This window comes from Aquarana catesbeiana, unplaced genomic scaffold, assembly GCF_042186555.1.
Source record: "Aquarana catesbeiana isolate 2022-GZ unplaced genomic scaffold, ASM4218655v1 unanchor229, whole genome shotgun sequence".
NCBI classification, from domain to species: Eukaryota; Metazoa; Chordata; class Amphibia; order Anura; family Ranidae; genus Aquarana; species Aquarana catesbeiana.
In genome coordinates, this window is record NW_027362656.1 from 1,881,973 (window position 1) to 1,900,190 (window position 18,218).

An 18,218-nucleotide genomic window follows, 5' to 3' on the forward strand; every position below is an offset into this window, starting at 1 on the left:
ATAAAATCCCAATAAAATACATTTACGTTTTTGGTTGTAATATGACAAAATGTGGAACATTTCAAGGCATTGTATATTAGCAAAAAAGGAAACTTTGCATCGGAATATGCAATAGGTCCGTGTCAGAGCAAAATGTACAGTATTCAAAAATACATTTTTGTTGATAAAAAAAAAGTTATTTTTTGCCAAGGAGAAAAAGAAAGTGCTAGTTTTTGGAAGGGGGAGGACAGGTTCCTCTCCCACAAGGATACAGGATTTTTCACAAGAAAGGCTTATATGAGATCACTTCATTCAAACCTGGTGATTTAATAGCTTTCAATCGTTCTATCCAAAAGGTTTCCTTTTGTAGGATTCTCTTATCCCTCTCGGATTATGGGGTATCACCTCCAGGACCATAAATGACACATAACTTGTATCAAATCTATGGTACAGATCAAGGTGGGGGCTCACTGGGGTGATCATTTTTCCATTAGAGGAGTAAAGGATATGATCATTGATCCTGTCTCAGATGTTGGATCGTTTTACTCACAAAAACCAATCCGCAACGGCACTGCATCAAATAGATCACCCCTTTTGTATTGCAATTTGTGAAAAAACATGGAGTGAAAATGTCCCCATTGGGAAGCGTGTAGTGGGATCCCTCCGTATCCCAGGGGCACATGTCACAGGATCCACATGTAAAAATGCCTTTAGGCATTCTATTATGACAAGAGATGGGAATATAGTGTCTCTGGGTTAGTTTATCCTGTAGAGAGGTGTTGCTACAGAACACAATCTCAGGGGTAGATCGAAAATATTTGGAAATAACATTGTCGTTTATAAGCAAATGCCAATGTTTATTTAGTAGTTGGCGCACTTGAGAATGTTGGGAAGAAAATGTAGTGATACATTTTACTGTGGAAGAATGGGAGTCCCTCATTTTTTGCGCCGTCTTATAGACCAGTGAGTTTCTGTCCCATGTTAAAGCTTTTTTTGCATGCCTTTCTGAGTAAAGATTTGCTATAGTCACATGCTAGTAAACGTTTTCGAAGGAGGGCTGACTGGTTTAAAGTCACTAAATTTGGTGCATAGGGAATGCTATGCACTAAGGAAATAGGGTGATCACTATCCGCATGTAGAATTGTACTGCCTGATGTTTCCTTTCGATATAAATTTGTGGCTAGACAATGGTTGGGATCCACATATATCTGGAGATCTAGGAAAGTGATTTGTACGGGATGATAATTTAATGTGAATTTAAGATTGTAATTGTTTGAGTCAATACAATCCACAAACTCAGTTAGCAATTCAACCGTGCCTGTCAAGATGATAAAAATATCATCGATAAAACGGAACCAGCACAGGGCCTGATCGGTATATGTGCTTAACGTTTCACTTGCAAAAAATTCCCGCTCCCATCTCCCCAGGTACAGGTTTGTGTAGGCAGGTGCACAACATGTGCCCATAGCGATCCCCTGTACCTGGAAATAAGGGGTGTCTAAAAAAAACAAACCAATTGTGAGTAAGAATAAAGTATAGTAATCTGAGAACAAATTCACTATACTTCCATTGTGTATGGTCTAGTTCCTAAGGAATGTCTGCGCCTTACTGACTCCCCGTCCGCGAGGAATGGTGGAGTATAGTGCTTCAACATCAAGTGTCACCAAAAGGGCCCCAGTTGGCACCGACATTTCCTCAATACACCTCCTGTGTGTCCTTAATGTATGACGGAAGTCTAATGACATGTGGCATGAGGTGGCAATCTAATAATTCACTCCCTTTTTCAGTAAGAGACCCTATACCCGATATGATCGGTCTGCCTGGAGGGTTGGTCATTCTTTTGTGGATCTTTGGGAGGGCATAGAAAGTTGCCTCTCTAGGGAATTTGGTATTTAACAAATCATACGTGTCCTGATTAATAAGTGGCAGGACCTGGTCATTCCTTGGGACTAGGGATGGGCTGTCTGTTTGGGTCAAACATGAGTTCGATTCGAACATTGCCTGTTCGCCCGTTTGCCGAATAGCGAACAATTTTGTGTGTTCGCAGCAAATTCGAAAGCCGCGGAACACCCTTTAAAAGTCTATGGGAGAAATCAAAAGTGCTAATTTTAAAGGTTAATATGCATGGTATTGTCCTAAAAAGTGTTTGGGGACCTGGGTCCTGCCCCAGGGGACATCAATGCAAAAAAAGTTTTAAAAACGGACGTTTTTTCGGGAGCAGTGATTTTAATAATGCTTAAAGTGAAACAATAAAAGTTGTTTCCTTTAAATTTCGTACCTGGGGGCATCTATAGTATGCCTGTAAAGGGGCGCATGTTTCCCCTGTTTATTTATATTTCAAGAGCAAAATGCCATTTCTAAAAGGAAAAAAAGTGATTTAAAACTAGTACTAGCGCTAGCTATTAATGAATTGTCGGGTCTCTGCAACACATAAAAGTCATTGAAAAAAAAAAAAAAAAGGGCCTGGGATTCCCCCACAGTGCATTACCAGGCCCTTTGGGTCTGGTATGGCTATTAAGGGGAACCCCGCGTCAAAATAAAAAAAAAATGGCAAGGGGGTCCCCCTCAAAATCCATACCAGACCCTTATCCAAGCACGCAACCTGGCAGGCCACAGGAGAAGGGGGGGGGGGGGGGGACGAGAGAGCACCCCCCCCCCCTCCGGAACCATACCAGGCCACATGCCCTCAATATGGGGAGGATGTCCCCATGTTGATGGGGACAAGGGCCTCATCCCCACAACCCTTGCCCGATAGTTGTGGGGGTCTGCAGGCGGGAGGCTTATGAGAATCTGGAAGCCCCCTTTAACAAGGGGACCCTCAGATCCCGACCCCCCTGTGTGAAATGGTAATGGGGTACAAATGTACCCCTACCATTTCACAAAAAAAGTGTCAAAAATGACAAGAGACGGTTTTTGAGAATTCCTTTATTAAAGTCTTCTTCTTCCATCCTCTTCTGTTCTTCATTCGGTTTTATTCCTCCATCCCGCATCATCTGCTTCTTCCTTCGGCCTTCTCGTCTGCATCTTCCTCCAGCTTCTTCCCCGCTTCATTCTTTGGATGATCCGCATTCATGGGAGGTTCCCGCTGTGTGACGCTTCTGTTTTTCTGACCGTTCTTATATAACTGAGGGTGGGGCCACCGGATGACCCCGCCCCCCCTCTGAGGCCATAGGGAAACCCATTGGGAAGTCCCCGTGTGTCAGAGGGGGGCGGGGTCACTTATATAAGAAGTGTCAGAAGAACAGAAGCATCACACAGCGGGAACCTCCCATGGGTGCGGATCGTCCGAAGAATGAAGCGGAGAAGCCGGAGGAAGATGCGGACGAGAAGGCCGAAGGAAGAAGCTGGGGAAGAACAAGATGAAGAACAGAAGAAGCGGGGAAAGAAGAAGAAATTAATAAAGGAATTGTCAAAAACCGGCTATTGTCATTTTTAACACTTTTTTGTGAAATGGTAGAGGTACATTTGTACCCCCTTACCATGTCACACAGGGGATCTGAGGGTCCCCTTGTTAAAGGGGCTTCCATATTCTGATAAGCCCCCCGCCCGCAGACCCCCACAACTACCGGGCAAGGGTTGTGGGGATGAGGCCCTTGTCCCCATCAACATGGGGACATTCTCCTCATGTTGAGTGCATGTGGCCTGGTACGGTTCAGGAGGCTCTCTCGTCCCCCCCTCTTTTCCTGCGGGCTGCCAGGTTGCGTGCTCGGATAAAAGTCTGGTATGGATTTTGCGGGGGACCCCTCACTCCATTTTTTTTTTTTTACATATTGGCGCGGGGTTCCCCTTAATATCCATACCAGACCTGAAGGGCCTGGTATGGAATTTGGGGGAACCCCACGCATTTTTTTTTTTTTTAATTTTGGTTCGGGGTTCCCCTTAATATTCATACCAGACCCAAAGGGCTTGGTAATGCACTGTGGGGGAATCCCAGGCTGTTTTTATCAATGACTTATGTGTATTGTTGGGACCGACAAATCATTAAGAGCCGGCACTACCATTAGTACTTTTAAATTACTTTTTTTCCTTTAGAAATGTCATTTTGCTATCAGACTGTTGTAAACACGGGAAACATGCGCCCCTTTACAGGCATACTATAGACACACCCCAGGTATGAAATTTAAAGGAATATTACACTTTTATTGTTTCATTTTAAGCATTATTTAAATCACTGCGCCCAAAAAAACGGCCGTTTTTAAAACTTTTTTTGCATTGATACATGTCCCCTGGGGCAGGACCCGGGTCCCCAAACACTTTTTATGACAATACCATGCATATAAGCCTTTAAAATTAGCACTTTTGAATGTTCACGTTCGAGTCCCATAGACTTTAATGGTGTTCGCGCGTTCGAACAAATTATTTGCCTGTTCACATGTTCTGGATGCGAACCGAACTGGGGGGGTCTTCGGCTCATACCTACTTGGGACCCCGGAGCTGTAGGATACATGCCATGGGCCATATATACTGAGCCAAATAGATATCTCTCAGTTCATGTCCAATATACACCTCTCCTGGCTCTGCAGTTTTCAGGTTCCCCAATGAGCTCCAGTCGCCTTATGGTGACCGGGAACCCCCTGTGAAATCTTTGTGTTACCTGCCTGCCCCACCTCAGTGACAAATTCATACTTTTTCTTCTTTACACATATATTCATATAGCTCCAGAAGAAGCCCCTCCAGAGCACAAAACTGGTCGAGCAAATTTTGAATGTACCCTTTGAATATTGAAGCAGAATTGATCTATTCCAGCTTGGCTCTATTAACCCCTCCATACATGACTACTGTATGATAAATGATTACTGTATATACTGAGTAGAAGTCGATCCGAGTACAAGTCGAGGCCCTAATTTACCACAAAAAAAAAAAATGGGAAAAACGTATTGACCCGAGTATAAGACGAGGGTGAGAAATGCAGCAGCTACTATCAGTGGAAAAAGAGGGTCAACAATGCCCATCTGCAGCTGTATACCTCCCTGTGTCCTGTGCATGTGTCCTGTACCTGTGTCCTGCGTATATGTGCATGTGTCCTGTGCATGTGTCTGTATGCATCCTACCTGTGTATGCCTCCGTGTGCCGCTCTGCACCGATCAGCGTGTGCCATTACTATTCGGCAGCCATTCACTGTTCAAAAGCCGCGCCTCCTCCTCGTCCATGATAGGCAGAAAACTCCATTTCCCAGCAGTCAGCCTATCACGGACATTCTCTCATCCTCATACCACGGACAAGGATGAGAGAATGTCCGTGGTAGGCAGTCAGGGTACAGCCTATCACAGACGAGGAGGAGGCGCGGCTTTTGAACAGTGAGAGGCTGCCGAGTGGTATGTAGCACGCGCTGGCCGCTGTCTGCCTGCATGACACGGTGACTCGAGTATAAGTCGAGGGGGCACTTTCAGCCCCAAAAAAAGGGACTGAAAAGTTCAACTTATACTCGAATATATATATATATATATATATATATATATATATATATATATATATATATATATATATATATATATATATATATATATATATATATATATATATATATATATATATTATATATATATATATCTATCTATCACACACACACACACACACACAGCAGTGGGTAGAGGGGAGAGAGTAGAAGTCAGGACTATGTAATGTACAACATATTGTATAAAATACAACAAATAGGACTACATAGTATCAGAATGATGTAATGTACACCATAGAGTATATAGTGCAGGGGTCAGGAGTATGTTGTGTACAATATAGAGTATATAGTGCAGGGGTCAGGAGTATGTAATGTACAATATAAATTATACATACAAATGTGTGCTAACTAAACCCCTGCTTTTAACATACGGTTAGACAGGCTAATTTGGTTGGTCAGCAGACTGGTTGGTGAGTTGAGCTATGGAATGGTCTTTGTTATACAGTGTAAGGGTCAGGAATCATAATATTGGTATTCAGCAATCAGTGAAAGATTAAATGTTTACATGAGACAAGTTGCAGAGGTCCCACACCGCTGCCTCTCATCTCCTGAGACTGCACTCAGTGACTTGGGTCTGAGATTATACAGACATATCCCTCCACCCGGCACAGCCAGCAGACAACAGAGCAAGTAATCCTGGGGGGATTGTTCTGTCAGACATCTTGCTAGACGTCTATTTTTAAAATAAACATTTTGCTGCCAGCTGAACCCCAGAACCTCCATAAATCCAGTCTAGATACATAAATTGTGTCTGCAGCACAGAGAAGGAAGATTATCCAAGAGAAATACAGGAATACAGGACGGGGAACACAGCTCAGGAAAGTGACCAGGGGATTACAGGCTGATATCACCCAGTCCTTGTCCTACTCTGGACCAATCAGTGAGCAGTATGGGTGGAGGAATGTATTTAGTGTTAATGACCCACCTGTGCTGATCTCTGTAGGAGTGTCCTCCTCTATAAATGTCCCCGTTATTCCATCCTCCTCCATAGACTGCTGATCATCCCTCACATACCTCTTTTCTTCTTCTCCTTTAACCTCAAATTCTATATTGATTGGATCACCACTCTAAATCAAGAAAAGAGGGAATATCATCTGTAAGATATAAGATTTATTATTGTGACATCACATAAAAAATCCACACATCTCTAGGAGTCCATGTTCTAGATGCTCCGTCCCACCAACCTTGTAACAGTGAGGGATGGTGTGATCTTCCTGTGTGGAATCCCGGGAATACAGAGGACGGGGACATCTCTCTGGTGGGTTCCTGGTATTAGGTGGCTCCATCATATCCTTGTGTCCTTCTGATAGCTCCACCATCACTCCATACTCCTCATCCTCCTCTTTATACTCTTCTTTAACATCAACATTACAATCCCTGAGGTCTCCACTACGATTATATATAATAAAACATTCATTGTAACAAAAAAAATGCTTCTCTATAAATTTTAACTATCAGTGATTGTTCCTCATCTACCTGATGATGGTGAGGGATGGTGTGATCTTCCGGTGTGGAATCCCGGGAATACAGAGGACGGGGACATCTCTCTGGTGGGTTCCCATTACTGGATCCATCTGTAGGAAACACACACACTGACTGAATACATTGTTTCTGGATACTATTTCTAATGTTTCTGGTTACTGGATAATGTCCCAGAATTCCCAGCACCGCTCACCTCTCCTGTCAGCAGCTCCATCATCTTCTTGGTGACTTCTAGAATCTTCTGCATGTTGTGTCTCTCAGGTTTTAGGGAGTCACATGGAGGCACTGTGATGGTCATATGATCACCTGACTTCACAAGAGGAAATCTCTGTATTGAGGAACCCAATAGGAATATTATGTTAGAATCCCAGAATCCCCCTCACCTCTCCAGTTTTATTAATAGAGAAAAGAGTGAGGTCATGTGACCTCCCAGAATCCTCCTCACCTCTCCGGTCAGCAGGTAGATGATCTCCAGGGTGAAGTTTAGTATCTTCTCAGTCATGCGACTCCGGTCCTCCTCCATCCTCATTGGTGCCATCATTTTGTCTATACAGGTCTTCTTGTAGACGGATAACTTTGGGAAATGAAAGTAAGAATTATTTGGATGGTATTGATCACACACTAATAGGATGTGGATGTGAGGGGATTACTCCCCCCATGGGAACAGATTTAGACTGGACTATTTAGCATTTTTTTTTGGGGGGGGGGCTCCTGGGACCCTCTTGTCCTGCCGGATCAGAAATTCTGTTTTCTCTGTTGGGTTTGTTTGGTTTCTGAACTGGATTTGATTGGTTTTAGATCTGCAGAAAAGGGATGATAAATATGATCCTTTCTTTGACTTGTTTGCTCTGAGGCAGTGCTGTGAGGTCAATGTCGGGCCCAATGATGTCTAGGAAGGGGAACTTGCTGACTTTTGGCCGAAGTTGCCAGTTAATCAGGATAATTGCCAGAACTCAGGCTGCAAGGTTCCAATCTCCGGCAGCCTGCTGACTGATCGGAGTGATGTCACTGTCACTCTCTGCAGTAAGAGAAGGGATTGGATTGGACAGCAGGAAGATGCTGCTGGTGGAGTAGAGAGCTGTGGAGGAGGAGTCTGTTCTGTCCTTTTCAATAGCAACTCAGTGTGTGTAGGAGGAGGACAAAAGGTTGAAGGGGTTTGTTCTCTTAGTCTTGGTCCATTGTGTGGAACATTCTTTTCTGGAACATTTTTCTTGACCAGTGATATGGTGAAAAGAAGGCGTCCTTCATTTGTGGGCAAGAGTTCTTTAAGAAGGTCAGAAAAGTAGGGTGGGGTGGGAAAACCATCAGAGACCAAGAGCCCCTATGAGCTCTGAAGCCCCCCCTCTTACCTCAGAGCCTTGCAGCCTGACTACCCCCTTCAGAGGCCCCACAGCCCTTCAGCCCCACTAACCTCTCAGAGTTGTTCAGCCCTATTACTTCCTAGGAGGCCCCCAAAGTCCTTCACCTACACTTCCTCCTCAGGGGTCCCAGAGCCCTTCAGATGAAGTCAACTCTCAGAGGCTCCCAGAGTCCTTTAGTCCCACTACCACCTCAGAGACACCTCAGCTCATCTAGTTTACTCAGAACCAGTGGCAGAACTATTACGGTCACAAAGGTCACACCTGCAACCCTGGTGTTCTGCCAGTGTGGGGAGGGGGGCACCAAGACAGCATGAAAGGGTCTTGCTGCCGGAGTAAATGGTCTCAGGATCAGGGGAGGCTCCCCTGGTGATTGCCAATTAGGATTGCTGAGAACAGAGTGCAGCACATTCAGCCTTTGCAGAGCCCCCTTTCTGTCTCTGATCTGCTCCCAACACGGGCACAGCGCCCCCCAACATCAGCCAACTCCTCTCCCCGCTCCTCCTACCCCAGACACAAGCTCCAAGTTCTCCATACTGGGCAGACTGTGCCCTGTGCCGGCTCTGAGGGACCCATCACTGATGCCAGCTACAGCGCCCGGAGCCTGGTGAGTTTCTGTATGAGGTGTGGGGGTCCTCGGTGTGTGTGGGGCCCTTGAGATGTGTGAAGGGGGCAGAATCAGCTCTTTGCACATCTCCAACTCCTCTCCTACATCTGCCAGCTGCTATCTGGAGTTTCTACCAAGCCCTCTGCCCCCCCTATCACCCCCCCAACACCTATGTGTCCCTTCCAGGGCTGCCCATATTATTGCCCCTTCACCTGTCCCACCCATTCCTATCCATCCTCATCTCATCTCTCTGTCACCCCTGCCCATACCCCCCTCTGACTGGCACCCCAGTTCAGACCCCCTCCCCCCCCCCATTCATGCACCTCATCACAGCCTTTGTCATCACTTGGGAATCTCAGTGGCTGCAATGTGCCATGTTTGGGGTCACCGAGAACAAAGAGCCTCACTGGGCGATGCTGGAAGAGATCGGTGGAGGTGATCCCGGTGTGTGTAAATAGAAAATAAGATCTTATTACCTCCTCTGCTGTTACTTTCAGCGATGTCTTCTCTTTCCTGCCACATGGAACGTCTTGTCTTTATTCCAGATTACTATAACATGGAGTGACACTTTTAAAGAGTCTGATAAGGGCTGCACACATTTTTCTTTTAAAAAAATTATTCCAGATTACTTCCTGTCTGTGACTGACATCACTTCCTGTCTGTGATTGACATCACTTCCTGTCTGTGACTGACATCACTTCCTGTCTGCATTCCATAGAAACTTCCTGTCTAAATATGAGTGAGATCACCACCTTGTGGAGTTCAGCAGAACTGCAGCCCCGAGAAATGTCTCCATAGTAACCATTCCTGTAAAATATCTTACAGAGCTACCAGAGAAGTTCAAATATAACATAAAAAAGTAAGAAAAATTTGATGCCGTTCTCATGTAACCAATTGTTTAACAAAGATATTTTTTATTAAATATAGAAAAGGCTTAAAGACACAGAACACAAGGTCACAACGAATGTATAGCTAATAAAACAGTTACCCCCCAAAACTGATAATTTTGGTGAAGAAAATACAAAAATATATCCAAAAGCATAAATATATATATATCAATCTACTTATAATGAAGATAAACATAAATTTCAAGCATGTAATGTTAGGAATGGTGGTGGAGATCTCTCAAAGAAGGAACATGTCCTTGAATGTTTATATAAATAAAATAATTAATCCTGGAGTGAAAAAAGCTGTAAAGCAATAAATAATATATAAACTGGGTCCTCCACTTCATCTATAAAGACATTGTATCCTGATCATGAACAGAACTATATTCATGTCCCCCCTTAGTATAGTGTCTGTATGGATCAATATCCTGATCATGAACAGAACTATATTAGTGTCCCCCCTTAGTATAGTGTCTGTATGGATCAATATCCTTATCATGAACAGAACTATATTAGTGTCCCCCTTAGTATAGTGTCTGTATGGATCAATATTCTGATCATGAACAGAACTATATTAGTGTCCCCATTAGTATAGTTTCTGTATGGATCAATATTCTGATCATGAACAGAACTATATTAGTGTCCCCCTTAGTATAGTGTCTGTATGGATCAATATCCTGATCATGAACAGAACTATATTAGTGTCCCCCCCTTAGTATAGTGTCTGTATGGATCAATATCCTGATCATGAACAGAACTATATTGGTGCCCCCCCTTAGTATAGTGTCCCTAATAGCGCAGCATTAGCAGGATCAGCCCTTCTGCCCCCCAACAAGTGCAGTGTCAGTAGATCACCAACACCTCTGATATGTTGCACACATAACCATAGTGTTAGCAGAATCAGGCCTGATCTCCTCTAGCACTAGCAGGTAAGTTTTATTTGTGTAGCACCCTGGAGTTTAGGCAGGGAGCTCCTCACAAATGTACTTGCCAGGACTAGTTATCCTGGTTGATTGTTAGAGATTATTGGTTTCTCCCTAAGTTTGGCCTTGTTGCACTTTTCTCTTCTACCACCAGGTGGCTGGGCACTTGGTGGTACTAGATATGAGAAGGACAACCCAAGGTCAGGTTATGGGTATATGGGGTATCTCAGCCAATGGGCAGTGGTTTTCTTGAATCTCTTGGCCTGCTGGGAGAGCGTGTATATTTGGGTGGAGTCAGGTGATCGATGTTCAGTGCCACCTGGACAGCCGTCTAGGTGGATGTGTGTCGTATGCCCCGGGCTGCTAGGCTGGAGATTGGGCCTATCTCGGGCACATCTGACTGCTAGGCTGTCTGAGGTCCTATCCAGAAGTAAGAGAGCAGCGCAGGGTTGGCACTGTGGCTTTCAGTCCAACCAAAAGTGACGGTTCTGCTGGCCAGAGAACCTGTCATGGTTGGAGGTAGAGGGGAAGCTGTCGACACTAAGGGACCAACCACCTTATTACCAGGGACCTCAGTGAGTAACTGAAGCAAGTACCAGAGCAGTATTCTCACCGAACAGCACTGTGGAGAATCAGAAAACTTCAGATGGTGATCAAGTCAGGGACCCAACCAGCGGAGGTGACGCTTGTAGAGCAGCCTTGTGTGTCAAGCCAGGGACCAAGCAGGCCAGTGGGGGGAAACTTGAAAAGTATCTGGAGTGCCAAGCTAGGGACCCAGCAAAGAGGTGGGGGTGACACTTGAGGAAGATACCACCATGAAGATTGGAGAAGCTCAAGGGATTCAAAATCAGTGAATGAGAGGGTCTAGTGAGAGACCAGGAGCGCAGTGGGCTGAAGAACTACAAGAAGAAGTTGTACACAACAAAATCCATGTTTTTTTTTTAAAAGGATGTTGGCTCAAACTTGTCTTGCATACACACGGTCATACAAAGTTGGTCGGAAATTCCGAACGTCAAGAACGCGGTGACGTACAACACGTACAACGAGCCAAGAAAAATTAAGTACAATAGCCAGTGCTGCTCTTCTGCTTCATTCCGAGCACGCTTGGCACTTTGTGCGTCGGAATTGTGTACACACAGTCGGAATTTCCCACAACGGATTTTGTTGTCGGAAAATTTAAGAACCAGCTCTCAAATTTTGTGTGACGGAAAATGTGTGATGGAGCCTACACACGGTCGGAATTTCCGACAACAAGGTCCTATCACACATTTTCCGTAGGAAAATCCTATCTTGTGTACGGGGCATTATGCTTTGTGTTAGGAACTGTTAAAGACTGTAGCCATAAGAGACAGCATTCCTGCACCTGCAGATGTGGTGTCTTGCTGGATGCCTTTCCCTGCACGACTGACCCACTATTGAAGTCTCAAAGTCTGCTAATTGAACTTGCAACTATGTAAAGGTGTCCTGGCACTAACCCTCTTTCCCCCAAAAAGTTTGTAAGAGAAATAAACATCTCTTTTGCATTCAAGAAGTGTCTGGAGCCCAATAACTTCCACCTTGCACCCACTATGCCTCACAACCAACCATATACAGAAGGATGTCAGCTATCTCTGGCCTTGGAGGTTCTCATTAGACTGAAGGAGGCCGGAGACCTTGCTACATTTGTAGTAGTAAAAGCAGTCGCTGACAGCCAGGAGCTCTTTTTCCTGTGAGTCACACTAGGTACCTGTGAATTTAGTGACCAAAATGTCCCAACAAAGGTACTCTAGTGAAGAGTCCTACAGGATTCTGAGTATGACAGCTGAGAGCGAAGGAGGAGTCCTCATTGACAGAATCAGGCTCCAAATATGCACCTGTAGAGAGCAGTGGCACCCAACAGGGAGCTCAGAGGATGGAGAAGAGGTCCCTGCTAAGGTCAAGCATACTCGACCCCGGGTAGCTGAAGTGCTAAGAACACTTGATTTGTCTTATATGCAGCAGGATGCCAGTACTAGTGCTGCACTACCTTTTGGTGAACTGGCATGTACCAATGGCCTAGTACATCCTAGTCTTTTACATACCAGGACAGAAGTATTCCGTGTTTACCTGGCAGGTCCCACAAATGCAGTCCAAGCTGGTGAGGTGGCTAGCACTAGTGTCATCCTGCAGACACCAAGAATTCAACCACAGACCTATAGAGCCCATGCTGATTGGCAGCCCACAGATTTTGCAGCGCTCGTACTCCCCCCCCCCCCCCATTCAATGCCTAACCCTGGAATCCAGGTGGAAACCGCAAATATAACAACTCCCCTAGATTTTTTTGTAGCTGTTTTTCATGGAAGATCTGTATCGATCGATTGTGAGCTGAAGGAATTTATACACACAACAGTACATCGCCACCAGCCCAAATTCAACTATTGCCTGACAATTCGCATGGAGACCTATCAAGGTTTATAAATGTAAAACTTTTTTGGACCTAACCTTCAGCATGGGCGTTACTAAAAAGAATGAGCCGCGATCATATTGGTCCAGAGACCCGATTCATCATATGCCCGTGTGTCAGACTTCCACGTAGCAGACAGGCGAGCCCGATGTAGCAGGGGAAGGCCTCCCTTACGTATCTGGTTCCCGGCCCCTGGTAGTATGGACAGGAGGCACGGGAGCACAGAATGGTATGAGAGCCTGGCGGTTAGCTGCAGAAGGATCCCGGTAAAGGTGGTTATGGAGATCTCCAGTAACTGAAGCACAGGCAGCAGATGCAGAGCAGGAGTGGAGCAGGCAGGTCGGGTCACAGGCAGAGGTCGGCAACAGGCAGGCAGCGTAGTACAAAGGAGCAGGCAGATTCGTAGTCAGGACAGTCCGGGATCAGTGGCAGGCAGCAAGCAAGGAGGAATCAAAGACAGGCCGGTGGTCAGGAGATCAGGTTCAACAGGAAGCAGGTGCAGGGATACAGGGAGCTGAAGACCGGACAGCACCGAGCCCCCTGTGCAGACGGCCTAAATAGGCAGGTTGGCGCCAAACACCTGAAGCGCGTGCACGCCGACGCGCGCCAACGCACCGCGATGCCCACCAACAGCGCGTCTGCCCAAGGGAGCTCTCTGACACCGTGTTCTCTGCTGCAATGGCCAGGCATAGATATGAGATGATAATGCGTTTTATGCATTTTAGTGATCACACACTTTGTCGTCCTCGGTGTAACCCTGAATATGATCAGCTTTACAAAATTCCACCCCTCAAACTACCTCTCCCAGAAATTTTCAGATGTGTATACGCCCCAACAAACCATCTATGTAGATGAGTCCATCATACATTTCACTGGCCACCTTGGAGGGTGGGGGGGTGCCCCTCTCCCGCCACTGATTTTGCGGTGAATCCCCCGCAGAGACCACTTTTGTTTAAAGATAAACGCATGCAGTTCCTGAAAATACCGGTGTTATAGCAGCTAGCTGCTGCCATAATAATGGTATTTGGCATCAAAGTACCAACATACAGGTGCGGCGATTTGCGTGAAGTGGTTAAAGGGTAACTCCACTTTTGTGGGGAAAAAAATAGCAATTAAAGAAAAAATAATATAGCACATATAATTGCAACATGAATATTGTAATTGAATGTTATTAAAAATCACCTTTCCTTTTCAATCTGCAGCCACTGTAATTTTTTAAGAATACATTGCAATATGGCTACCTGGAGTTGTTCTGTACACAAAGTGTGTACTAACCACTCCCCAGAAACATCATTTCCTGCTTGTGTGATTGGCTCACCAATTTTCACAGAAGTCTGCCCTAAAATACAAGTTATGCCGTGTACACACGAGCGGACTTTACAGCAGACTTTGACCGGCGGACTTTTCGACGGACTTTACGGCGGACTTTTTGAATGAACGGACTTGCCTAACACAATCAACCAAAGTCCGTCGAATTCGTACGTTAATCTCATATCGTTATTGTGTTTTATTATTAACCATTGTTTGCTTTGCAGGAACTTCAATCCACTGCACCACTGATCTGTTTATTTTGACAGCAGCAGGGCGTTGCTCTCAGAATATATACATCCGTGCCTGCAGTGCTGCAGGAGGAGATTTCTCATCCACAGTTTAAAAATAATGTGTACGCTCAAGCATGAGGAGCATAGGGTGGTTAGTGGGACGATCTCTCCTATGCTTCAGCATATAATATTTTCACCTTTTTTTCTGGCAGGGATTTCTTCATCCACATTGGTCAATGTGAATGGAGGAATCTTTTTTTTTTTATATGCTCAAGCATTACAAGCATGGTGTAGTCAGTGGGCAGTAGCTCCTTTGCTTCAGCATATACTTTGTTCATTCATGCTGAGAGGCATGTTGAGTGCATGGAAGATTTTATTTTTTGCCACAATTTTTTGGAAATGACAAAATATGGAGATACAACATGTGAGAGACTTTTTGGCAGTCTAGACACATACAGCAGCCCAAAATCCAATAACCACCTTATTTCACTTTTTGACTACCTATCACAGTTTTGGAGGCCCTGAAATGCCAGGATAAACACCCCCAAATTACCCCTTTTTGGAAAGAAGACTCTTCAAGGTATTTGCTAAGGGGCACGGTAAGTATTTTGTAGATCTTATTTCTTGACACAAGTTTTTGGAAAATAAAGAAGAAAAAAAAGGAAATTGTTATTTATTTTTTATTTTTTTACATTTTCAGAACGTGACAAAAATGTGATCTGCAAAATACTGACCATGCCTTTTATGAAATTCCCTGTGGTGTCTACTTTGCAAAAAGAGGTCATTTGGCATGTTTTTACTGTAGAGGAAATGTGTAAGTTCTGTATATAATTGTATTCTATTTAGTATGTATTGGCACTAATAATGTTACATTCTTGTTTGCATTCTTTCGAGTCCTGATTAGAATTGGCCTGCCTATGTTATGCCCCTTGTTACCATACAAGTACAATTGTAATATTAATGTGATACCTACGTAATCATGTGTATAAAAACCTTCAATTGTGTCATAATAAAACACAACAGTTATTTGGAAAGATGCGGAGTGTATCTTTTGTGTCTGTTCCCTACTGCAGTAGTTATTATTCATTTGGAACCACTAATCAATATGAGGATAGGAGTTGCCTATCAATAAAATTCCATATCGGATGGCGAGCTTTGCCCAGGAGGTGATTTACAGGTGACCCTGAGAATCCAAAATGAGGAGCTTGAGACGATCTGGGAATTTCTGATAATCAGCATTTTTCTTACATTTGAGTTATTAATTGGTAATACATTTTCGGGACAAAGGGTACCTAGTTTACTCCCCTTAATCGAACTGTATTGATTGGGGGCTATATGTTATGTTGCCACTGTCTACTGTCCATCGGAGTGTTCACAGGTATACGTAGTACACATCTGCTAGATAAAGTAGTTTAGAGGCAAGGAGGTATAGGTACAGGTAGAGAAGAGAGAAGACTGGCCAGTCATTGTGGGCATTAAATTAAGTAAGGGAATAAAGGGTAAGAGACCCTCAAAAAAAAAAACAAGTCTAAACTTAGAGGTGAGATAGAACCTGTGATGGACTCCGGACACCCTGACTGGGTATTTCCGGCAAGAAGCTGCTTCCCAAGCTCTGGAACACGAGACCAGTGGATCTGGCTATAGTTACTCCAAGAACTAGACAGCACCAGTTTTGGAGTAAATCGGAATAAGAACTGTTTATTTGAACACGAATATAGGCTTTTATACTCTTGAGAAGGAGGTCACTCACCACATTAACAACGACCCAAATATTTACCCAAAACATCACACAATGGTTTCGCTAATGAGGTACAGCTGACTAGGCATGTGCAATTCGTTTCGTTACGAATTCGTTTTATAACGAATTTCGACAAATTCGTTAATTCGGGAATATCCGAATTAACGAAAACCCGTTTAACGAATTTTTTCCGAATATTCGTAAATTCGATAAAATTGGACATTCGTAAATTCGGGCATTCGAACATTCGTACATTCGCAATTTACATTCGTACATTTGTACATTCGAACATTCGTACATTCGCAATTTACATTCGTACATTCGTACATTCGTGCATTCGTACATTAGTAAATTAGTGAATTCGTAAATTTGTAAATTCGAAAATTCGGAAATCTGAAATAATAGTTAACTAATAATAACTTAACTATTAGTAATTACTAGTAACTTTGAATTTATAGGTATTGTAATTTCCTTTTAAATTTGGCTGTTAGTGAACGTAACACATACAAATTTATCCGAAGTTATGAATGATCCGAAAAAACGGAATGGAACGTAATGAATTAATAATAATAAATAACAATAATAATAATAACAATGTTTTATTATTATTATTTATTATTAATTTGTTCCGTTCCATTTGTTTAAATGCAGCCTTAATTTTGGATAATTCGTAACTTCGGATAAATTTGTATTTGTTACGTTCACTGACAGTCAAGTTTGAAAGGAAATTACAATACCTATAATTTAATAGTTAGTTACTATTTCAGATTTTTGAATTTTCGGGGTTTTTGGTTTTTCAAACTTCGAATTTACAAATTTCCGAATTTTCTAATTTACAAATGTACGATTTTACGAATGTACGAATTTACGAATGTACAAATGTACAAATGTACGAATGAACGAATGTTCGAATTACGAATGTTCGAATTACGAATGTTCGAATTACGAATGTACGAATGAACGCATTTACGAATTTACGAATGAACGAATTTACGAATCGCAATCATAACAAATGACCCGAAAAACGAAAAAAATAATAAACTAATGAGACGAAAACGAAAATGAACGAATTTTTTTGGCTGTGCACATGTCTACAGCTGACTCATGGCTAATCCCATCACAGAGGATCCTTAATTAGCCACCTGGATGACTCAGATATCTGTCTTTAATAAAATTGTTGGGACTTCATATGAGACAACGACTGCTACAGAGTTCGTATGTCTCCATCCCTGAATCATAGAAAAAAGAGGCAAAAGGATGGGAAAGGGGAATGGTGGGACTATGTATGAAGCACAACACCAAAACCAAATGAATCAATTAGTAAATACTATTTAATATTTAATGGTGAACATGGATGCATGTGGGACAGTAAATAACATAATAATATAGTAATATAATAAATACATAGAAATGCACACACACACACATAAGTGTTAGAAATGTATACATATACATAAATGTTCCTACATAGTAAATAGTATATATTTTAAAATGTATTAAATGTAGCCCAAACTTGCATATAAACATGATTGATTGCACAAATGATAATATAAAATTGATTCAAAGTTCTTCAAGGTAGTCACATAATAAACGCATGGTAGCTATGACAATAAATCAGTATATAGCTCTATGCACGTTTCGTGAACAAATTGCATGCAGATGGATATACAACGTTGGCCCAAGGCGTCAAATTGACATCACAGGCATGGCGTGTGGGCGTGGCGTCGACACGCAGTGAGTGTCCGCCCATCCCCCCAAGTCTGAAAAATGGGAGAGGTGGGGAGGTACTAGAAGTAGGTTTTTAGAAACAGCAGGTAAATTTAGGC

The 18,218-nt window shown here is 43.3% G+C and overlaps 1 protein-coding gene across 1 annotated transcript in view; it reads right to left on the reverse strand.

Annotated features, from left to right (window-relative positions):
* The window catches only part of LOC141121776 (uncharacterized), a 427,874-nt gene that overhangs the window by 89,457 nt on the left and 320,199 nt on the right, over window positions 1–18,218 (reverse strand). Inside the window, 5 exon segments of the mRNA XM_073611495.1 lie at window positions 6,360–6,501; window positions 6,619–6,823; window positions 6,911–7,008; window positions 7,110–7,244; window positions 7,362–7,490. Coding sequence (XP_073467596.1) covers window positions 6,360–6,501; window positions 6,619–6,823; window positions 6,911–7,008; window positions 7,110–7,244; window positions 7,362–7,490 — 709 coding nt within the window.